A 24,573-nucleotide genomic window follows, 5' to 3' on the forward strand; every position below is an offset into this window, starting at 1 on the left:
CAAGGTAGGTACTCCTGTCAGCTGTGCACTGAGAGAGCTGCTAGAAACATGACTAGTTAGATCATTTACTGCCTGTTTCTCTTCAAGAGCTACCCGCATTTTCTGTGGGTTTGTATGCACTTGTACGGAACTTCACTGCAAAAAATATCCATGTTAACAAGTCATTTAGTCTAGTATTGAGGAGTCGTTAAGTTAGTATTTCTCATAAGACAAGTGGGAAAATGGTGCTTGTTGACTTGTTTCCACTGCAGATCAACTTTTTTTAAAGAATTTTCTTGAGTCATTTTCCAACATTCCACGTGGCAAGATATTAAATAAATAAGTTATTTAATTATTAATTCATTATTTAATTATTATTCAAATAAATCTTCACTTGTTTTAAGAGAAATGCAATTTTAGAACTTAATATGGGATTGCAGTACTTGCCGAGATGGACATTTCTGAATGAAAGCATCCACCAAATGTTATTGGATGGCTGTTTCCAGGGGCTGCTCTCAGGTGGGCATCCTGCGTGCGCTGAACGAGGCGGGGATCCCCATCGACATGGTGGGCGGCACCTCCATCGGCTCCTTCATGGGGGCGCTCTACGCCGAGGAGAAGAGCAACAGCCGCATGAGGGTGCGGGCTCGCGAGTGGGCCATGGTGGGTGAACGTCTACGGTAGAAATGAAAACCCAGCAGCGTATCTGCAGAAGCTTATTGCGTTCCCCTTCTAGTGACGAGATCTTTTCTCTCATTATTATGGCGAGTAGATCGCATAATGTCAAGGTATTTCTGACGTTATTGTCAGAACTTTTCTCGTCTTTTCTCAGCTGACATTGGTTTGCGATTCCCAATTCTTATTCCTAATGGCTCAACACACCTTTTTCACCATAGCTATGTAGATGTATATTAATAATTATGATATTATTAGTCATTATAATTTAATTATTCTATCAAAGATCCAAAATCTCATAATAATCTCATAATAACAAGATATGATATAGTAGTTAAAGGAAAATATCTCTTTATTAGGAAAATATATATATATATATATATATATATATATATATATATATATATATATATATATATATATATATATATATATATATATATATATTATTTTAGTTTTTTTCTAATAAAGAGATCTATATATATATATATATATGTATATATATATATATATATATATATATATATATATATATATATAAGTTACTCGTGCACATCCGAAGGGAGGTGCAGGTCACAGCAAGATAAATCCAAGATACTATATAAAAGACCAACTAGTCAGGAACAAGTCCATATGTAGACCGCACACTCCCAAAACAAAGATGCTGACCAAACTTGTCAAAAAGACTTGATTTATTTAAGAACAATGCGTTTCGCAGACATGCTTCAGCAGGTATATATATATATATATATATATATATATTTTAAGAGTGCAATGTGCTTCTGTAGACATGACACCCTTGCAGCAGTACATCGATGTAATACTGTTATTTGGCTGCTGAGGGGACCTGACACGACCAGTTGATTTTTGACTTTTTGTTTCTGTTGTCAGGATATGACGTCGATCTTCAAGAAGGTCCTGGACCTGACCTACCCGGTCACCTCCATGTTCTCTGGAGCTTCCTTCAACTCCAGCATTAGCTCCATCTTCAAGGGCAAACAGATTGAGGTAGGAAGGCACCGTCCCAAACTTGACATTTTTACTTTCTAGGTTTAGCTTGACTCTCTTTTCCTGGGTGACTTAGAGTAGGTGTTTTAGACGCTGGCGAAAGATCAAAACACATTAGTTTGGCTCTAAAGGCACTCGTGTTGACAACATTCTCCATTCATCTATAAGATATTGCCTCTCGCAACGCTGCCAGGAAAGTAAGTGTGCCCTACTTCCACCCTGCTGGCACTGCTGTGCACCCTGCTGGCACTGCTGTGCACCCTGCCGGCACTGCTGTGCACCCTGCTGGCACTGCTGTGCACGTTGATCCATCTGTCATTGATGGAACATTATACCGCATTGTTTGAATTGAGCTGTCCGAATTGGAAGGAGATAGTAAATCGTGTGAATTTGATCCCTCGTCTACGGAACTCTACTTAGATGAAATAATCTGTAGGAAATAGATGTATTCCCTGGTAGCACGGTGGTCTAAATCAAAAAGACAACGTGTCAAACAAAATGTCATTTCAGTTGCACAGAAATCCATTCACAGATGGTATATTTGCTACCCAGCAACCCAGAGTTGTGAGACTGTGTTTTTCAGCACATTATAGTCACATGCTAATCTTCGCACGTTCCTTTTCTCTCCTTCATCACCTCTCCTCTTCTTTCCTAGGACCTGTGGATACCGTACTTCAACATAACAACAGACATCACTGCTTCCTCCATGAGAGTTCACACCTACGGTCTGGCTCCCTGCGCCTTCCTTATTTGAACCCCCCCCCTCCCTCCCCTCCCTTCCCAAGCTATTCACCTTATGTAGCCCCGCCCACTTGACCCAGTTGTGTTACGACTTCCTGTTCAAAACGCTGTCTGTTTCAAACCTAAATGGTAAATGGTAAATGGCCTGCATTTATATAGCGCTTTTATCCAAAGCGCTTTACAATCAGTAGATAGTCTACATTCACCCATTCATACACCGCAGGGTGCCTACACACCATCGGGAGCAAGGAGGGTTAGGTGTCTTGCCCAAGGACACAACGACAGCAGCTGGGAGGGAGCGGGGATCGAACCGCCAACCCTTGCGTCATTGGCCGACCCGCTCTACCTCCTGAGCTAAAGCCGCCCCAAACCTAGTCTGGCTCTGGCTCTGGCTCTTAGGGGGTCACTCTGCACACACACCTTAATTCCCCTCAGCAGTGTTGGCCACAGTTAACACAATGAACACAATATAAGCACTGTGCTGTCACAGGAAGTGTCAACAGGAATAGGAAGTCATTTGCTGACCCCTGCGTTGGACGCAAGTGGCAGGGAGGGCTTGTGGTTAGCGAGGCCGTCCCGTAGCTGAAAGGTCACCGGATCGATGCCCGCAGCGGTCGATGTGTCCATCAACATCCAAGTATCAAGTCAAAGTGTCTTTTAGAAAGACCCAACCCCTACCTACACATTACTTGCAGCCAGCGAGTAACCAAATGTGTGCTGGCTAAATGCCTAAAATGTAAATGTAAGCCCTTCCTTAGGCTTTGGAACAAACAGTAAGGCTGTGGGAACATTATGTTTGGAGTGCATTGTGAAGCAATACAAGGAAATGATCCAACCCATTAGACTCATAGATCAACTTTTCTTACAATATAATGAGACAATCGTCAGAAACGCCCACTCAATTTAATATCTCATTTTATACATTATAAAATATACATCATTTTATTTTATACAACACTCACTGTCCACTTTAATAGGTGCACCTGTCTGGCAGCGGCTGGTCATGTGCTGCACGTCTGCTCAGGTCTGCTGGAACCAACAATCATTCAACAATCCAACAACTACTGCAAGGAAGGGAGCGGGGCTAGTGAAAAGGCTAGGAATAGCTAGTGTCCTCTATATACCGCTTTCAGACAGACACGGTTCTGGTTCTGGCTCTGGCTCCGTTCTGGAGTCTCAGAACCTTGGAGCTTTGTGGCGAACCAGCCCGTGTTCACACCAGTTTAAGCGGGAACCATAGTGGGAGGACATTATTCGGTCGTCCTTCAGTTTTTTAAGTTGATTAATTATTTGGTCTGGCGTTCGAGTGAACCCAGCCTTGGCCATCTCTTCCGCAAGTTCGGCATACAACTTGCTCTTTCTTGTACTGCTTTCTAGCTTTTCTTGAAAGAGAGAGTGGCGTCAGCGGAGGACCAAAATGCGTAACTCATTAGCCAATGAACAGCCAGGAAGGGGTCTTGTGCTACGTTTGAATGCTAAAATAAAGCGGATAATGTACAATTTGATTAACTCATTGAGTGCCAAGGACGAGTATGTTCGTCAATTGGTTTAGTAACGTAGAGTGCCAAGGACGAGTATGTTCGTCAATTGCGTTTTTTGACGGTGGGACGTGGATCAAAGCCAGATCCATCTCTGGTAAAATTTTGGGGCATGTTGAATGTGTATAACCTATTTTACCGACCCATTAGGTGGCGACAGTGCTCTCCAGATGCGAAAAAGGTCGGAAAACAGCAGGAAAAAGCCGTGATCAAAGAGAAACCGATGCATGCTGCAGCCAGAGCCATATAGATTGCTCTGTCTGGAGCTGACGTTGGCTGCGAACAGCAATCAATCCGCTCCCACAACTGAGCCTCTCTGTCTCTGCTGTATAGTTTCTCCACACGATTAGCCGCCAGAAAGGCAGCACCCGACGCCGAAGGGCCAAACCTTTCCCTGCAGTCCGGTTTGGCATTTCCGTGTCGCGCTGGGAACCGCCGCACAAAAACGGAGCGCTCCGAAAATAGACTGGGTGCGTGTTAGGCTGTGTGTTAGTGTGGGGAGGAGTTTGCAGCTGAGGGGGGGAGAGGGGGGTGGGGCACGCAGTGCACCACACAACTACACCACGTCACTACATCAGAAAATATTAGCTTCAGACTCAGTGAATGTGCTTGAAATGCTGCATTTCACAAAAGGCGGAATAACTCAGCTTCGTTCTAATTTGAAATGTGTCTTTTTGCTCAAAACAGCCTATCTTCTCCGGCTCATAACTAAAGAACGGAAAATGGTATCAATAAACTTTTTTTTGCAGATGATAGAAGAGAGTCTCATCGTTCTTTGTGCGTGTTCGGTGTTTACATAGTAATATCACACAATATTCTGTGGGCCTCGAGATATCACTGAAAAACGCTCTGAAACTCTGGCACTGGGAGCGTCCATTCTCCAAAAGTGGCTGGCACTCAATGAGTTAAAAAAAAACAAAAAAATCAAAGTACAACACAACTCGACAGTGCTGCTTAATCCAGGACCTTACTTCCTGGAACTCTTTAGAGTAAAAAACTGGTCCATTGGAGTGAATGGAGATGACGGCTCTGGGAATAGCTAGGAATTGGAAGGTCCTAGAGAAACGGGATTCAAGGTCTGGGTAGGGGGAGTGGCTGGGCGGATGTCGGTGGTGGTGGGCGGGGTCTACAGTGTACAGGTACACAATACATATTAGAAATAATGTGCTAGCATTTCCACAAAGCTTCTTTTACATTCGCTCAGATGACTGCTCCTAAACCTGCACTGCTTACTTCAACACCTGTGATTTTTTTTTAAATCTTGCTGACTTGTTTTATCTTTCTTGCTTGTGAAGCACTTTGCGTCACTCTATTCAAATGAGCTGCACTTTCAGTTTTTACTCTTACTAGTTTCTCAACCACTTAAGCAGACTTGTCACTGCCCCTACAGGTTCGTTGTGGCGGTACGTCCGGGCCAGTATGTCACTGTCTGGTTACCTGCCACCTCTTTGTGACCCCAAAGATGGACATCTGCTCATGGACGGGGGTTATATCAACAACTTGCCTGGTGAGTACTGCAGAGAGGGCAGTAGTTGTTTTTCCTAACATCCAAGATGGTAATAATAAGAGGAAAACACATTCTGTACCTGCCTAGTTTTTAAAAGGCCAGAAGGTAACTGGTAAAATGATCTCACTTTCACAGCCTGGCTCCTCTGCAGACATCAAATGATACACTTAAAATTAGAGGTTTAGGTTTCAATGGCCGAAGCCGATAGTCATTATATATATCGGCCATCGGCCACCCTGCCGATGGCCGATATATATAATGACGATTATTTTATTTTTGTATTTTATTTTTTTGCATTCGATAAAATACAATGATTTAAATATAATAATGAATGAGAGTATTTGGGGGAAAAAAACAAATAGCCTATAATTCCATTATCCATTCATGCACATTGAGAATCTAATATAACAAATACATCTAATATAAGATGGTTATCTTAGCCAGTAACATGCTTTAGATTGTTTTATTTCATTAATGAAATAGAAAAATACATTGGGTTATGCAGTAGATTTCAGAAGTGACTGGTAGGCTATTTAAGGGAGAGCACGTATGTCAGAGATCTCATTCAACTGTATTATTCTATTAACTGAGACAGTTTGGGAGACGAATCGTCTCCCAAACACTGTGTTTGGGAGATGATTCGTATCCCAAATTCTCTCAATATTAATACAAAAGAGTGCGGGCCTGAAATTCGGCGCGCGATTGCAGGAATCGTGGAAATCGGGAATTCCCGCATATTTTGAATTTATAATGCGGGACTAATCCCGCATTTGTTTGCGGGGGCCGATGTCTATGCATGTAGTCATCGTGAACATCGAGTATAAATTGTCACGCTACTTGTTTTTACCCTGCCGTAATAATCGGCCTTGTGAGCGCAGGCAGCGGCCGATGCCGATTAATTAAAAATTACAATAATCTGCGCCGATTAATCGGTCTACCTATACTTAAAATCAGTAAATCATTACCACATTCATTTTGAAGCGTTAGTGTGGGCACGGTGGCGCAGTCGGTAGCGCTGTCGCCTCACAGCTAGAAGGTCCTGAGTTCGATTCTCGCCTGGGACGCTGTGGGCGCTGGAGTTGTGTCCCCCCCATATCTTCAGTGCCTACTGCCCAGGTGGGTTATCTCGTCGAAAGGGCCTTTCTGTGTGGAGTTTGCATGTTCTCCCCGTGCTCCCCCAGGGGGTTCCTCCGTACATAACCCCCCACTAAAAAGATGCAGAAGATCGTCATCCGACCAGTGACGACAACTTCTGATGTTGGTCCCCGGGCGCTGGAAAGAAAAAGCGACCACTGCTCCTGGCCTGCCCCCCGGAGGAAAGGACAAGCCAGGATGGGTCAAATGCAGAGGACAAATTTCACCGGCCACCGTCAGCATGAGTGTGTTTGTGGCCGCATGCATGTGTTGGTGTGTGACTGGGTGACAATAAAAGACGGGCTTGTCCGTCACTAACTGATTACCATAAACAAACAAGACCTTCACTGAGACGCTTGGCAGCCTCTATTGGCCTCTCACATTGCATTTCACACGGTGTGCCACCGGGGGCAAATTTGAAGGGAAATCTGCCCGATTTCCATACAGCACAAAACAGGAAGTGGGCGGGCGCTGTTCTCCCTGTGCAAATGCAGCTAAAGCTTTCAGTTCCCTGTGATGGCAGATGGAGGAAGGAGTGAAAGGCCGACGGAAAAAATCACTTCCTTCTTCGTACCCTATTTATTGCATCAGATACAGACAGACAGACACATAGACAAACACCATGATGCAACATGAACTCAACATACTGTAAGTGTCAACACATATAAAGACAACAAAGAATGACTAACGGTACCTCTCCACATGGGCATGGAAGTAACAGACGGACATTAAAAGTGCACCAGTGATCAAAATATGAAGTAGTATTGCGGAAAAATCACTTCTAACATGTTCAATAAAGCCAAAGACACTGGGGCGGGGGGGGGGGGGGGGGGGCGGGTTGATCAACAGGGTTTATGGGAGATGTGGTCTTAATTGAGAGAAACTCTAGCAGGTGTTAGACACCAATGAGACTACCACTCATCTCCACCATAGCCTCATTTGTGTACTGTAATTACACAAAGGTATCACAATTAATCAATTAATTTGACAATGATATATTGATGTTCCACAATACTAAACATAGCACCTTGGATATTTTGAGTTAGGCGAAAGAACATGTGTGCTGATGGGAAAATTCACTGTTTGTTATTCAAGCTACTTATTTGTTCCTTATTTGTTCGCAGTGGGTACCCGATACCCAGAATATTATGGAAATCCCTTTTGTGTTTCCCGCTCTCTAGCCGACGTGGCTCGCTCCATGGGGGCCAAGGTTGTGATCGCAATCGACGTCGGCAGCCAAGACGAAACCAACCTGACGAACTACGGCGACTCCCTCAACGGCTGGTGGCTGCTGTGGAAGCGCTTCAACCCACTGGCTGAGAAAGTCAAGGTGATGTCACATGTACTCGACAACTACTATTGATTAGTCGAAGGGATATGATACGATAAGAGGCTACAATACAATGTGATACGATACCATAAGTTACGAAAGTGATACACAATGCATTCCGATGCGATGCGATACAAGAATACGTTACGTTACGACAGGGGCGTAGGCAGAAATTAAATTATGGGTGGGCCTGGATAAAATTGGGTGGGCCTGGATAAAATTGGTGGGGCAATTGCATGATGAAATTTTGTGCTGGAAGCGCGCAAAATTCCTAGATGTCATAAAGTCGTCATGCATTAGACTCTGGAGATGATGTGCCCTGCGTTTTTAAGCTACAAAACCATTAGCTAGCAAGGCAGCAGCAAGTTTGCCTCTAGAAAACAACCAATAAAAAATAAAATTGGGTGGGCCAGGGCAAGAAGTGGGTGGGCCTGTGCCTACCCGGGCCCACCCGTAGAAACGCCCCTGCGTTACGATATAACATGATACATTACATTGTGTTAAGTTATGTTACGATAGGATACAATACGATGCGACATGGAAGAACAAATTTAGCTGAAATTTCGTACGCATCAGCTTTGTTTTACATACGGTGAACACACACCCATCACATGAATCATACTGTAGAAAAAACACATAATCACACTTTACACTCTCTGGGCTTATTCGTGAAACACAATCGTTTATTTATTCGACTGTGCAAAATCTGCCACCCACTCATCAAAACCGATGCATAACGGTAATGTGGCAAACTGTCAAAGACAGCCAAAGTTATTCAAGAGTAGTACCTGGGTGCACTCTGCACGGAGCTCCCTCAGCAGCAGAAGGTGGTCTTGTCGCCGCCGCGTAATAATCCACAACATTTTCAAATGTCTATTTTATTCATCTCCATTACAGATTGATACCACAAAATTAACCTGGGTAAACCCAGCCTCCACGTGACCTGCTCTCAGACCTGCTCTCAGGCACTACACTGAGAGCAGGTCTGAGAGCAGGTCACGTGTAGGCTGGGTTTACCCAGGCTACCACACAGTAGCGATTCAGCCTATATCAGTTCATAAAAGCTTTCACATTTGCTCTTCTAAACACCCTGCTATGTCTCGTATGTAAAAAAAAATCCTCTGCTGCGCATAAACGAGGAAACCCTACTCACGTTCCACAGGTCCTGAACATGGCGGAGATCCAGACACGACTGGCCTACGTCTGCTGCGTCCGGCAGCTGGAATCGGTCAAAGAAAGCGAATACTGCGAGTACATCCGGCCGCCCATCGACCGCTACGGCACGCTGGAGTTTGGCAAGTTCGACGAGATTGCTGTGAGTCGCCCCTTTGTTCCCACTCGCCATTCCCCACACACACACACACTACTCCAAATGTAATGTTGCCTACCGTCTTCGTTGTGAATTAATTATTAATTGCAGTACAGTAGTTTGTTTTCCTGAAAAGAATAAATAAAATCATCTTTCAAAAGATTTGATAGTATATAGTAGATTGCTTTCTGACATATTTCTTGTAAAAATTCTTGAATATATTTTCACATTTAAAGTAGAAATTCAACCCCCGCAGTGAACCTAACATCTGAACAGACGTCTATTTAGCTGCTTTTGAATCTCCAATCCTGTAGTGTAGAGCCGCAGCACCGTCCTTTGGTGAGTCAGCCCATTGAGATATATGGGGGGTCTTACCCCACCGTCTAGTCTTGCGCGCCAGCCGTAGTAACATTTTGTGGGCGTTCCCACACAGACCGACTGTATCTATACCAGTATCTTCACTCTGGATTTAAAACTGAGCGCGCTACAGCCTCTGAAACACAGTATGGGGAGAAATTACCAATCGGGATTACCACAGCGGGAGAAAGGGTTAAAAATCCCGCGGAAATCGGGAGTGTTGGCAGGAATGTGCACCCCCCTGTAGTTCCTCTGCACCCCCCTGTAGTTCCTCTGCACCCCCCTGTAGTTCCTCTGCACCCCCCTGTAGTTCCTCTGCACCCCTCAGTTTGGGACCACTGTCCCATTGCTTTCCCATCTACCGGCTTTGAATCTCACCCCTATCCTCTGTCACTGTTGCCCCAGGAGGTGGGATACCAGCACGGCAAAACGCTGTTTGATGTGTGGCAGCGCAGCGGGGTGGTGGACAACATGCTTAAGGACAGACACCAGGAGGAGTTCTACAAGACCAAAACCGGCCATGTGAGTCCCACACGGGCCAGGAGACGTCATTCCACGGTGGCACTTGCCACTGTTTTTTCTCCAACAATTAAATTGTCCTGTCAGTTTTGCCACAGTATAACATTTGTAGGAGCAAGTAAGTTGATCCTTGGTGAAGTTCGTTATTTTACCAATTCAAAGATTTGTATAATAGAAAGGAACTTTGCCTTGTAACTCCAGTTCCAGGACCCGAGAGCTTCTGAAACCCTTTCCAAACCCCCTTGGATAAGAACAAGGCTGTTTTACATCATTTTCAAGAGTTGACATTATGGAGATAATATGGACTTATTACCTGAGTGCAACACAATGAAAGTGGCTGGAAGAGGACAAAAACTGAGGAGCCACACCCCAAATGTACATATTGGCATCATCAAGTCTCGCTCTATTTACAAGTACTCTTTGATTGATGTATGGAAATGGGAATACGGCATTCAACTGAAATTGCAGCTTATTTAGAGTCATAAAGTGAAAAGATCTCTTTGTTGGAATGGCCAAACATCACTGTGTGTCTTTCAGGTGGTCACCTGTCCCAATGCCTCCTTCACCGACCTGGCGGAGATCGTGTCGAGAATTGAACCAGTCAAGAACGCCACGATCGACGGTTAGTGATCAGTCAGATATGGAGAGGAAATGGGATTATTACCTTTGACAACGAGTTGGCCAGAAGGTTATGTTCTCGCCCCCCGTTTGTTTGTGTGTCTGTCTGTCTGTTTGTCTGTCTGTTTGTCTGTAGGATATCTATGAACAGATTTGCACCAAACTTGGTAGTAAAGCAGGTCTTGGGTAAACTTGTTAGTAAAGCAGGTCATAGGTAGTTTGGTTAAAACCACTCAGTCACGTGAAATCACATTGTGTTTCGTTCTGCGAGACCGTCTGGCCTCCAGCCCAGGGCGGGCTTTTTCAGAATCCACAACGTGGACGGGCCAATCAGGGACCTGCCTCATAGTTGACATGGTAATGCCTGCCTCCATGCCTCTCAGGCTCGAGCAGTAACGTCAACGTTCGTCGAGTTAAACAGCCACAAGCAGTTATTGCACTAATAGATCAATAACAACAATTAAACCAGAACAGGAGTATGCAACAGCGGAGTTTCTCGGCGGAAAATACATTTTTGCCGTTCTTCCGAGTGGATTTGGATTTGACTGGATCCTACGCTGATTGGCTGAAGGACTGGTGCACAGCTTGGAGACCAGACGGATCCATAGAACCAAACAGAATGTGAGTTCACGGAGCCGGACGTTTTAACCAGGCTAGGTCATGGGCCAACTTAGAACTGATTCCATGCCCCCACCAAAGGGGGTGTGGTGTGATAATGGGCGTGGCCAATCACAAAAAGGCTCCTAACTTGCAAACAGATTCACGCAACACCACGTTTTGAGTATATGTATTCACCTTATTCACCACGCCCACTTTTTCTCTCTTCCGTGTTCGACGCAACGTATTTGTTCTTCCGGTTCAGCGCTAGTTGGCGGCCATTTTCAAAATAAAACGTCAGTATGAATGAAGTTTGTGCTCCCGGTCCTCACTGCTCGTTAAAGATTTCCAATAGGCGTTATTCTGATAAACTGGTCACATACTGTATATGTTACGTTCTCACCCGACAAATATGAAAACTTTAAAACAGTTTGGGTTTTTTTTTGCTTGAAAACAGCTTTTTGGCAAGTCTAAATGACTGCGGTAGGCGTACTCTACTTCCGTGTTTAAAACCGGAAAGACGATTACGAAATGACGTCATGCAGAAGCGTCCTTGTATGGGCAAAGAATAAGGTGAATACAGTATACATACAATATCTCACTACTATAATGAAGCGAGGGGTTACGCGTGCGGCTCACAATTGCTTAACAGTTGAGCAGGCAAGCGCACACGCTATAGAATCCCTTTATTTAGAAGTCTCAGGGAAATTAAAAACACCATGTTTTTTCTCATACGCAGCCTCCTCAAGGTGAAACTCTGAAACAATGAGCATCTGTGTCAATTTAAATCATGGAGGATAAAGTGAGAAAAATATTGTCAGACACGGACTTAAGTCACCTACTGTCCTTTGATCTATCCTTGTGTACTGTCATTCATTTCTTAAGAGTATGTTTCACGTTTTCAAAGGGCGGTCATCTCAACAAAAATGTTCAAATAATGTGATCAGAATGAGTGCAGCTGTTGCTCATGTTGTGCCTGCAGAGGAACCGTCGGATGAGTACCAGACAGACTATGACGAGGAGGCGGTGGAGAGCGCCCTGTCCGACTTTGACATGTCCAACCCCAACAGTGAATACACCGAGGGAGAGGAGACGGCAGACACCGCTGAAACGGTATGCATCAAGAAAACGATTGCCTTTTCAAATCAAGGTAATAAACAAAGTCAGAGGGAGACGGTGATCATGTGATTTTTGACGTTTCCTCTTCTTCTCAGGATGAGGACATCATTCAAATCAAAGTTCGACGGCGGCCGCAGCCTGCGTCGGAGAGTCCTCATCCTTGACATCCATCAAGTTTCTGGGAGTTTCTGGACAGGAATTGTGCCTCTCTCCAGAAACTTGTCCATGCAGTAGTTCTATTCACTTCTTGCTCAAGGACACTTCAACAGGGGGGCATTAGGTGGTTTTCAGCCCAACTGGAATGGAAACCAGACTGTTCAACCCTTTAGAGAAACTACATGAACAAAACCAGGAAGTAAGAGCATGCTTAGGTCATGGCATTTCATGTACTGTACACTCAGGGGCACAGTGGGAGCACTCCGAGCAAATTATTTTGAAGTTTGGCGTCTTAATAAGCTCATCATACGCACATCATGGATGCATTGTAGTTATTACAAAATAGAATGTAATATGCAAATCCATGGTTAGAACATTTTCTGGAAGAACTGTATTTATTGCTAATAAATAATAATTGCTAATAATAATAATTAATTGCTAATAATAGCCAATTTGTCATACCCATGTTTCATAATGTTTTATAATGCAAATAATCTGCTGATGTGATTATTATAATATACATTTGAATGTGATTAGAATGTGTTTATGAAGCCTTACAATGCACCTCAAGCAAAGTGTTCCCCTTATTTCTATCAGAGGATGTAGGGAGTTCACCTCTTTCAGAGCAGGGATATGTAATGTTATGTGAACCTTGACTATACTGTAATAAGCTCAACAACAACAACAAAATCACCCACGTCATTAGCATTTCATGAATGTATTTCTCACATGAAATTCTCTCATTTGTATATAATTTAGAAAAAGCCTACAGTACATTTTCTCTCATCTTTTCTACATTTTTTATTTATATCGGGTTATGTTATTAAACCTAGCATAAGGTATTTTTAATTACTGGGGACAGTATTGGAAGAGGCCGGGGATGAATTATTATCCAACTCACTGTTATTATGGGTGGTCATGATTCAGAGCCCAGCACTGGTTAACACTGGTACTATAACTACATGCCGTTCAATGCAAATGCATACGTTTTATATAGCTGCCACTTGTTCCTCTCAATCAGCACAAGAACTCCTGTGGTATTGATTCATAGTGACTGATCATGTTATTGATTTTACATTCAAGGTTGCCCCAAAGGTGCCTAAAAAAGGGAATATGCATCGTTGGTCAATAAAATAGCCAATATGAATGTCATGTTTTAGTGTTAGCTAATTTTTGTGCTAATAGCAATAGTCAACTTTAAAAAAGTTATTGAAAAATGATTGTTAGAGAATATTTTCTGTTAGACTTTGCCATTAAAAAATAAGAATGCCTTATTGTTGTAACTTGTTACCCTTTAGATATTTTAATGATTGTTTTAGAATATTTATAGTTTGAATACATAGTGAAGGATGTGTTGGGTTTAGTGAAAAATGCACTATTTAAAAAAAGAAATTTTGTTTTTAACCTGTTGTGCTGTGAATGCCAAAATAATGGAAACACGTGTGGAAAAGTGGAGGAGATCAGTTATGCTGCTGTCAGCGATGATGCTGATAATTGAGATGAAACTGTCGTTCTGCTGCCATTTTTAAATAAAAAACATTTGTTAATACAGTCGAGCCGGGTGTCTGAAATTGAGCCAGATCTCAGGACAGAACGACAATGTGACAAAGCAGTGTGACATAACAACGGTGTTGATCTGGGGTGTTGATCACAATGATCAGTGTGCTTGTAGCTACTGTGACTTTTGCACAATCATACCATTAATAAGAACAAACCAAATTCAAATTTTAAACTAGATTCTTAGTGTGAACACTAATGTACTTAAAAAAAAACATTGTGCCCTCACTTGAGAACAAGACCCCGAGATACTATTGAGTTACTGGTACTTATTCTTCTTCTTCTGTGCTGTTTTATGGCAGTTGGCATCCTTTATGCATTACCACCTCCTTCTGGATTTATCCATCCACTGTTTCCCTACTCTATTAGTATCTTACATGCAATCTATGACAGAAAAAGCAGCCTTCTGACATCATTGGTGATGTCATCATAACTCCAAGTTACATCAGTGGTCATACAATCCTTTGACGCATCATCAGTGATGTCGTAAATCCTTCTTCTTCAGTGGTGTTCTGTGGTGGCAGTTCCTTTATGTTGCATTGCCACCTCCCATACCCCACCGGCTTCCGTAGGCGAGTGCTTAAGAGTCCCGACATCTCCATTCACTCCAATGGACCAGTTTTTTACTCTCAAGAGTTCCAGGAAGTAAGGTCCTGGATTAAGCAGCACTGTTGAGTTGCAGCAAGCAATATGGACAGTTTGTGTTGTACTCTGAAAGGGTTTTACCCCCCCTTGAATCAAATTGTACATTATCAGCTTTATTTTAGCATGCAAAAGTAGCGTAAGACCCATTCCTGGCTGTTGAGTCTCACATTTTGGTCCTCCGCTGATACCACTCTCTCTCTAGAGGACACTACTCTACACTGCCCCCCCCCCCCCCCCCCAATAAATCCTTCTCTGACACATGGTGACATCATGATGTCATAAAACCATACTGACATCATCAGTGATGTCATAAACCCTACCCTGCTGGTGGTATAAATATGACCCGTAGACGGCAGAGACTCAGAACAAAGAAGATGGCCGCCGCAGCAGTGTTTGAATTTCAGAGAGCCCAGTCTCTCATTAGCACCGATCGCAACCTCTCCATGGATATCTTCCACTCAATAGTGAAGAGGGATGTTCAAGAGAACGACGAGGAAGCTGTCAGGGTGAAAGAGCAGAGCATCCTGGAGCTGGGCTCACTCCTGGCCAAGACGGGACAGGCTGCAGAACTAGGCGGTCTGCTGAAATTTGTGAAGCCTTTCCTGATCTCTATCAGCAACGCCAAGGCAGCCCGGCTGGTCCGGTCTCTGCTGAACCTCTTCCTAGACATGGAGGCAGCAACAGGACAGGAGGTGGCGGTGTGTCTCGAATGCATCGAGTGGGCCAAGGCCGAGAAGAGGACCTTCCTACGACAGGCTCTGGAGGCTCGACTGATCTCCCTGTATTTTGACACCAAAAGATACCGGGAGGCCTTGGCACTCGGCTCCCAGTTGCTCCAGGAGCTGAAGAAGATGGACGACAAGGCTCTGCTGGTGGAGGTTCAGCTGCTGGAGAGTAAGACGTACCACGCCCTCAGTAACTTGCCCAAGGCCCGCGCGGCCCTCACCTCAGCCAGGACCAGTGCCAACGCCATCTACTGCCCGCCGAAGCTCCAGGCGGCGCTGGACATGCAGTCGGGGATCATCCACGCGGCAGAGGAGAAGGACTGGAAGACGGCCTACTCCTACTTCTTCGAGGCCTTTGAGGGCTGCGACTCCATCGACAGCCCCAGGGCCATCGCAGCGCTCAAATACATGCTCCTCTGCAAGATTGTGCTCAACTTGCCGGAGGAGGTACAAGCCCTGACCAGTGGTAAATTAGCCCTGCGCTACGCCGGACGCCAGACAGATGCACTGAGATGTGTTGCCCGGGCCTGCGAGAACCGCTCATTAGCAGCCTTTGAAAAGGCTCTAACGGAGTACAGAGCCGAGCTGAGGGACGACCCCATTATCAGCAGCCACCTGGCCACGCTGTACGACAACCTGCTGGAGCAGAACCTCATCCGAGTCATCGAGCCCTTCTCCAGAGTACAGATAGGACACATATCGGGACTCGTCAAACTGTCGAAGAGGGATGTTGAGAGGAAACTCTCACAGATGATCCTGGATTCGAAGTTCCACGGCATCCTTGACCAAGGTGAAGGTGTCTTGATCATATTTGAGGAGCCCCCGGTGGACAAGACGTATGAAGCAGCCCTGGAAATCATCCAGAATAAGAGCAAAGTGGTGGATTCACTCTACAACAAAGCCAAGAAGCTAACATAGAGCAAACGGTGACCACAGCAGGAAGGTGGAAGAACTGCGTGTGCGTCCGTGCGACCAGCATGTGTACAATTTTAAGAAGGGACAGGGAGAGCAACAAAAGTCCCGGCCACCAACTGCAACAAACAGGATTCGCCCTATCAAGTTCCCCCTCTCCCTCAATGGACAATTCCATCACTTTTGTCTTTTTTCCCTTTTCATTTTGAATATCCATTCAGGATTCTGTATAACACTCAGAGAGGCCATGAGCCACCGGGGAATATTTTACAACCACAATAAAAAGATTAACAGTTGAGTGGCAGACAGTAGTGGACTTGCGCTGACACCGACAGGCTGGAGGCTTTATTAGGATAAACAGGATCAGGTAACAGACAAACTTGCAAACAAGAGCAGTGACATCATCAGTGATGTCAGATGTAACAGTTATGATGTCACAATGCAAATTGACAATGCAAGTTTTGTGGCCTTCAAAAAGCATTCGACACTGTCAACCACCAAATGTTAACGTGTTGAAGGCAATAGGTTTTAAAGAGGAGGCCCTGATACAGACACTGGATACAGTCATACTAGAAATAGGAGGTGTACTCTCCGAACCCAGAAACCTTACCCGTGGGGTCACTCAAGGAAGTATTATTGGTCCACTATTATTTTTGTTGTATATTAATGACATTGAGTCAGCCTGTTTTATGTCCTTTATTTCTGTATGCTGATGATGACTCTGCCTTGTTGGTAACCGGAGAGTTCTTAGAATCAGTCAGATCTTCACTCAGTAAAGAGCTTCAAAATGTAAGCATATGGTTATGCAACAATAAGCTATCCTTGCACGTAGGAAAATCTGAATGTATTGTTTTTGGAACAACGCATAAACTAAGGAACCAGTTTTTCGGTAGAATGTTGCAAGAAAGTTGCAAGAAAAGTGTTGTGTAACACAGCGTTTCTCAACTGGTGGGTCGCGACCCAAAGGTGGGTCGCGGGGCCGTTTTGATTGGGTCGCCGACATTGGCCAATTTCTTTTTTTTTTCATTTCTTTTTTTTCATATTTCATTTGAGTTAAATTCAGATTATTGAAACTGGATTAGCCTGACCAGTTTTACTTGTTTAACAAGCTGAAGCATATGCTCTGCCTGTAATTCAAGAGAAGTCTGCCTTTTCATTTCATATTTAATTTTAGTTCAATTCAGATGATTGAAACTCGATTAGCATGGCCCCAGTTTAATAAAAAGTTATGACCAGTTTAATTAAAAAGCATATAGCCTGCCTGTGATTCAAGAAAAGTCTGCCTTTTTATTTCATATTAGTTAAATTCAGACTATTGAAACTGGATTAGCATGACCAGGTTAACTTGTTTTATTATTATTATTATTATTATTATTATTATTATTATTATTATTATTATTATTATTATTATTATTATTATTATTATAATAAAGTTATTATTTACTGTACTGGATTTAATACATTTATTGTACTGGATTTAATACATTTATTGTACTGGATTTTTGCATTTGGCAGATTAGGATCATGTGGGGGAAAAGCTCAAATCAAGAAATGCATTTCAGTCACATGTCTCGTCACTGTGACCTTTCAGGAAGTGTTGTGGTCGTGGTAGTCTCTTAGAACAGACGAGTTGGCTTCCGCAATTTTCAAATGCTTCCGCCATACCGTCTGTAATTCGTGGGGGAGAAGCATGCGCCAACCGGAATGGGAAGCAGAAAGGCGGGTCTTCTGCTCATTAGTCCAATCAGAATTTTTTTAAGGCGGGTCTTCCGCTCATTAGTCCAATCAGAATTTTTTTCCGTGGACACACGTGTCGTGATTGGTCGGATTCCGTCGAACTTCCTTCCAGTCTGAAGGTTTTTTTCCCCAACTTCCTTGTGCATATTCTGGGGGTGTAACGTACAGACTGTTTAGCTGCATTCGCCGGATGTAGATGAGACAGTCTGTTTTAAGAGACTATGGTCGTGGTGAATGTGCTGCATCTGTTCAACAGGAAGTGTATGCCTCATCGTGAATGTAAATAAACAGGATGTAAAGTTGTATGAGCTTCACAAGCTGACAATTACCTATAAAATACAATAAATAGGTCTGCATCAACTATACACCATTGTGTGGATGTGTAAAAAAATTAGGGCCACATGCGAACAGAATTCTGACTTTAAAGGGATAGTTCACATCTTTTAAAGCCTTGCCCTATTTGCTGCTTGATTGGTAGAGTTATTTCTCAGCACAATCCATGCAAAGTTGGGCAAAAACAAATACAAGTTAAATGGGGGTCACACTAGATGTACAATCTGACTGAGGCTCACTGAAATGTTATCCACAATGCTCACGAAGCGAGCTGCAGGACAGGCGAGGCCACACAGCGTCCGAGCTCCAGTAGCGAGCCCGCGCAGCGGGCGAACGTAGGAATCGAGTGCACGTAGCGCGCGAGATGCCTAGCGTGTTAAACAGTCACACTTTCACTTTCATTTCAAGTCAATTTCATTTAGTGCCAGGTGCAAAAATAAAAGATAGCCTCATGAGAGAGCAGGGTTTCAAACAGGAAGTCACATTGTGTTTCTTCCACCGCTCATAATTCAGTTTCCATCTCTATAAACAACATCATCCACTGGAAGGGACAGATGTAGAAAAGGCCCTCTCATACCGACTGATGAGACCAAGCACATCAGAAACACCCACGGGACGGATGCGAACCCCCGACCTATAAGAATCTGATTGATGTCATGGACTTGACCACCGTAATCGGTGTCACTCCACTGTGAGGCCATTGATGATGTCGCTGCAGCTGTGAGGTCATCAATGATGTCACTGCAACTGTGAGGTCATCGATGATGTCATAAGTGATGTCATGTGTGCTGTGAGGTCATAGGTGCAGCTGTGAGGTCATCGGCGATGTCATACATGCCAAGATATAAAATAAGTGATGTTTCAGTCTATCTCTACTCTCCCTGATGCCCTGTTTGCCCTGACTGTTACTTAGTTGATCTGCTACCTTTTCTGCCTGTGTTCCTCCAATAAAGCTTGAAGGACATCTCCGTGGTTCTCATCGGTCATCTAGCGAGTTCCAATTTTAATAATCCAGCACAAAATAAGTGGAAGCTACAACTTCCCTACAACGGATTTTAACGGATTACTTTGCTTTTCAGAAGACACAATGATGAACATCTCTTGTAAACTAGAAAGCTTTACCTTTCCACATAATTTCCTACCTGCTGTTTACACCTTAGTATTCATCGTCGGCCTGATAGCTAATGGTTTGGGATTGAAGTCGTTGATCCAGAACTGGAAGAAACTGGGGAACATCAACATTTTTGTTCTCAACCTTGGAGTCTCAGATTTTTTGGATCTGCTCACGCTGCCGTTTCTGGTCGTGTACCATGTTTTGGGCAATAAATGGATCTTTGGAGATGTTTTCTGCAAGATAACAAGGTTTATTTGTCCAATAAGAAAATATACAATGCAATGGAAAATGTAGAAGAAATGTGCATGGTCCAAAAGAAGGTATATATAGTTATTGCTGGGCTGACTGACTGCTTTCAGTAGATGTGATGTTGCATTGTTCAATAAAGCTCAACAGTCACGTGACGCTTCCGGCACACGGGCAAAGTTAGCCCTCAAGCCTTTCTGGAAGAAGACCTTTCTGTGAGAAAGCCACACCCACAACTTATTTCATTGGTCGCCGCAACTACTCCTTCCTGAGAACGTGCGGCAAGTTAAAAAAAAAAGTGGTTTAATGGGTTAGGGTGTGAAAAAAGTGCAGCTCACATTGTGCTTGCTGCTGTAGCTTATTGGGTAAGGTGCTTATCTTTCTATTTGAGGACTGGGGTTCGATTCCCAGTCGAACCATAAACATATTTATAAAACATTAGGTTTAGGCAAGTATAACAATTTGGTTAGGGTTAGGGTTTGGCTATGGTCGTGGTTAGATAAGAAAACCCTAACCATAATTAACCACATCTTTCTTTACTTGACACACGTTTTCAGGTAGAAGCTGTTTTGGCGACCAATCAAATGAGTTGGGGGTGTGGCTTTCTTACAGAAAGGTCTTCTTCCAGAAAGGCTTGGGGTTTCCGTGATGTCAGTGTTCCAGAAGAGTATTTCCCATTCATTTTTCAAAATCACATTTAAATCCTCATCTAAAGAGTTTTAAGCCAGGAGGAACCAAGCCAACCGGTCTTCAAGAGAATCGTGAGAATAAAACACTTGATTCAGAGTTGAAAAAACATCAAAAAACACAAAAAAAGTGGTAGGTACAAGACTGTGTACATATCGTAGGGTAAAGAAACTCATGGCATAATCCATTCTGGCCAATCAGATTGGCGGATGATTGAGTAACAGAGCGTTTCATTCACTTTCATTTCATGAGTCAATTTCCTTTAGTGCGAGGTGCAAACATCAAAGATAGCTACAGAGAGAGCAGGGTTTCAAACAGGAAGTCTTCGGTGAACAAAAGTCACTTGTTTTTCTTCCAGCTCAAAAGACCAGAGCTCCACTGAAAGGGACGGATTTGTACTTTGCTTTTCAGAAGACACAATGATGAACATCTCTTGTAAACTAGAAAGCTTTGACTTTCCACATAAATTCCTGCCTGCTGTTTACATCTTAGTATTCATCGTCGGCCTGATAGCTAATGGTTTGGGATTGAAGTTGTTGATCCAGAACTGGAAGAAACTGGGGAACATCAACATTTTTGTTCTCAACCTTGGAATCACAGATATTTTGTATCTGCTCACGGTACCGTTTCTGGTCGTGTACTATTTATTGCGAAGTAAATGGATCTTTGGAGATGTGTTCTGCAAGATGACAAGATTCTTCTTCAACCTGAATCTATATGGCAGCATTGGGTTCCTCACCTGTATCAGTGTGTACAGGTACCTGGCCATTGTCCACCCAATGAAAGTGATGGGAAGAATAACCATCACCCACTCTGTGGTTATCACGATAATGGTTTGGGTCTTGGTGAGCATTCAAATCCTCCCAGACATGTTCTTCACCAAGACAGATGGAAACAAACAGAAATGTTATGACACCACCTCTCTGTTCTACATTGAGGATTACCTGAACTACAGCCTTGGATGGACCGTCACTGGATTTTGCATCCCTTTCCTCATCACACTGGGATGCTATGGACACGTGATTGTCATTCTCTGCAGCAGAAACACTATTGATAAGGTACTGAAACAGAGAAGCTTGAAGTTGTTGTTCATTTTGATCCTACTCTTCTCAGTTTGTTACATTCCATATCATGTATCGAGGAACCTCAGCCTCAGGGCAAGAGTTTTGAAAAATCAGGGGTTGTGCCCTGAATGGAACAACCGAGTCTACATTGCTAAACAGATAAGTCGTGGACTTGTGTGTCTGAACAGCGCCCTCAACCCCCTGGTTTACCTCCACGGAAATGAAGACCTTCTAGCTCAGCTCAGACAACTGTTCCAGCAAGCTCGTCAGAAGCTCAGACGATCGTCCATCACTCACAGACAAGTTCCAATGGTGGAAAATCACTGCAACTTGCATGTATGAATTGAATGAAATGGAACCTTTCTGTAATGCTTGTAATGTTTTTGTCTGTCATTCTCTGAACTCGCTCATCTCTGCATCTTTATACATATTATGAGAAGCACCACTTTTTGCAACAATAATACATTTATTATTATTATTATTATTATTATTATTATTATTATTATTATTATTATTATTATTATTATTATTAACTTGTTTAAAAACATATAGGCATGTAATTCAAGTCTGCCTTTTATTTCATATTTCATACAGTTCAAATAAGACTTTCTGAGCATGACCAGTTTGACTTGTTTAAATTTAAAAACATATAGGCCTGTAATTCAAGTCTGCCTTATTTAAATTGGTTTTTAGCCCTAGTTGCACTTCTGTTACACTTTTTTGTTCATTTGAGGTTTATAACAGTGCATGAAGGCATTGTGTATTAAATTAATGTGCTATTTTTTGTGCAATAAATTTGAGTGGTTTAAAAAAAAATCTGAAATTTGGGTCGCGACTTCATGACAAGGAAAATAATGGGTCCTGAGGCTACACCAGTTGAGAACCACTGGTGTAACGTATCTCGGAAGTCAATTGGATCAGTGTATGACGAGTGAAGCTATGGCCCTCTCTGTCATTGGGAGAATTCACTCAAAGACAAAGTATTTGGCAATAAATATCTAAGTTCCTGGACAAGAAGACCATGAGGACTTTAGCTACGTCTTTAATTCAATGTCACTATGACTACACCTGTATATCCTGGTACAGTGGTATAACAAAACAAAAAAAAATCAAATGCTAGGCTCCAAAAAGCCCAAAACAAACTAATGAGGGTCATCCTTAACTCAGTCCAAGAACACACTTTAGCCCAACTCATTTTAAAGAGTTAAACTGGCTCCCCGGTGAAAGTAGAGTTCAACAGTTAAAACTCATCATGCTCTATATAATGTTACATGACCTTTGTCCTAATTATTTCACCAAGTACTTCCAGTTTGTTCTGGACATTCATAGCCTGAACACGAGGGCTAGCATAGCAGATTTGAAACTACCCAATCTGAAAAGCAAAGTTGGGAGAATTTCCTCTATATGGGGGGTGAGGTGGGGGTGGGGGGGAGGAGCAAGATCCCTAATAAAATTAAGTCTGCAAATTCTCTGAATGGTTTTAAAAACCTTCTGAAAAGTCTTATTGAGTAAGCTAGAGTAATGTGTGAGCCTTCCGGTGTAATTATATGCCAAAATCGAAACCGGTATGGAGTACGTGCATCAAGGCAGTTTGACGCGCGTCAGAACGCTCTTGGTGTGCGTGGTGCGTTCAGCCGTTTAAAACAACAGGTGGACTTCAAAACGCGTTGGGGGCTTTAAGGCTTTGCTTGTCCCAGTTATGTTGGAAACCAGGTCCATGCCTTTGATGCATGAGGACTGTTGCTGCTTATTGCCTGCTCTCCACCTTAAGGTTTTAGTCCAGTCAGTCTATTAACTGCACCCTTCCACCCTCATCAGGACGGTGAAGCAGGGCTGAGTGGGCGAGCACTTTTGTGCTTGGTCAGGGCCCTGACAGTGCATTTCCATCAGACATGTGCCCACAAGCCGCCCGCAGGCCTTGCTTGTCACAGTTTAATTGTTTTCTTTTCATTTCATTCTTCTGGATTTTTCCCACAGGACACAGGATGCGCCTAGCTCCCCCTCGGTGGGTGCAGCCAGCCGCTTGAAACAGAATAATAATAATAATAATAATAATAATATATAATATAGGTAATAATATATTATATGTGTGTCATACATATAATATATTATTATATATATTATTATTATTATTCTGTTTCAAGTGTGTGTGTGTGTGTGTGTGTGTGTGTGTGTGTGTGTGTGTGTGTGTGTGTGTGTGTCGCTGAGCTCCATGCCCCTTGGTGCATAACATTGCTGTTGCTTATTGCTGGGTGATGCTGCGCACAAACCCTGCATTCCACCCTCACCTGGTCCAAGTCCAGCATTGCAACCTGGACAGGATAGACCTTGGTGACATCTTGTGCCAAGGCCAGGGGTGTGTACGTACTGCATTTTCATATCTGGTTCATTATTGAGCACAGAGGTGACTCTGGTGGTGGTGGTGGTGAAGTCATTCAAACTCAACTGCCACTTCAGGCTCCCGCAGGAGCAGCTGGGTCTGCTTGGTTTCCTCGCGGTGTATCTTACAGAGGTCATATCAATAGAAATGGAATTTGTATGAGATAGTCGACCATAACCTGGGTTACCTGAGTGGAGATTCTTCTCTCTTCTTCTTGTTTATATTGTATGTTTTTGTTGTAACTGTTGTTAACTTTGGTTTAATTTCTGAGGTGAGAGACCTTGCATACTGTAAGTGGTCTATAGGTTTCTTGTCTCTTACCTGGACAATATTTCCTTGTATCTCTTGTGCTGTTATGTGTGCAAATAAATAAATAAATAAATAATATATCTCCAGCTAAAAGCTGCTCCAAAACTGTTCAAATCAAGGTTAACCAAAGGGGCTGGCACCTGGATTGGGGCTTAAAGCGTGGGGCCAATCAGGACACCACCCCCAATCACCCACAGGTGAAGTGATTCACCCACAGGTGAGGTGATTATGTGTCATAAAGACCTATTCAACATCAGCTGCCGCTAATCAGGATATA

The 24,573-nt window shown here is 43.3% G+C and overlaps 1 protein-coding gene and 2 pseudogenes across 3 annotated transcripts in view; all 3 read left to right on the forward strand.

The window, feature by feature from the left end:
- pnpla7b (patatin-like phospholipase domain containing 7b) overlaps positions 1-12,595 on the forward strand; it is a gene marked incomplete at both ends in the record, with an annotated part of 55,712 nt that extends 43,117 nt beyond the window's left edge. The window contains 10 exons of the mRNA XM_083645425.1: positions 486-642; positions 1,546-1,662; positions 2,318-2,387; positions 5,332-5,448; positions 7,764-7,912; positions 9,075-9,227; positions 9,984-10,100; positions 10,635-10,719; positions 12,295-12,425; positions 12,527-12,595. Of these exons, the coding sequence (XP_083501551.1) occupies positions 486-642; positions 1,546-1,662; positions 2,318-2,387; positions 5,332-5,448; positions 7,764-7,912; positions 9,075-9,227; positions 9,984-10,100; positions 10,635-10,719; positions 12,295-12,425; positions 12,527-12,595 (1,165 nt within the window). The remainder of the gene's footprint in view (positions 1-485; positions 643-1,545; positions 1,663-2,317; positions 2,388-5,331; positions 5,449-7,763; positions 7,913-9,074; positions 9,228-9,983; positions 10,101-10,634; positions 10,720-12,294; positions 12,426-12,526) is intronic.
- Positions 12,596-15,163: 2,568 nt separating this feature from the next.
- Positions 15,164-16,432, forward strand: LOC310783569 (26S proteasome non-ATPase regulatory subunit 11B pseudogene; annotated as a pseudogene). Its single transcript has one exon. The product of its transcript is annotated as a 26S proteasome non-ATPase regulatory subunit 11B pseudogene (transcript).
- Positions 16,433-19,583: 3,151 nt separating this feature from the next.
- On the forward strand, positions 19,584-23,602 carry LOC310784423 (P2Y purinoceptor 1 pseudogene; annotated as a pseudogene). The gene is made up of 3 exons: positions 19,584-19,799; positions 21,185-21,601; positions 23,585-23,602. The product of its transcript is annotated as a P2Y purinoceptor 1 pseudogene (transcript).
- The last annotated feature ends 971 nt before the right edge of the window (positions 23,603-24,573 follow it).

This window comes from Poromitra crassiceps (assembly GCF_964638095.1).
Source record: "Poromitra crassiceps genome assembly, chromosome: 10".
Classification (NCBI taxonomy): domain Eukaryota; kingdom Metazoa; phylum Chordata; class Actinopteri; order Beryciformes; family Melamphaidae; genus Poromitra; species Poromitra crassiceps.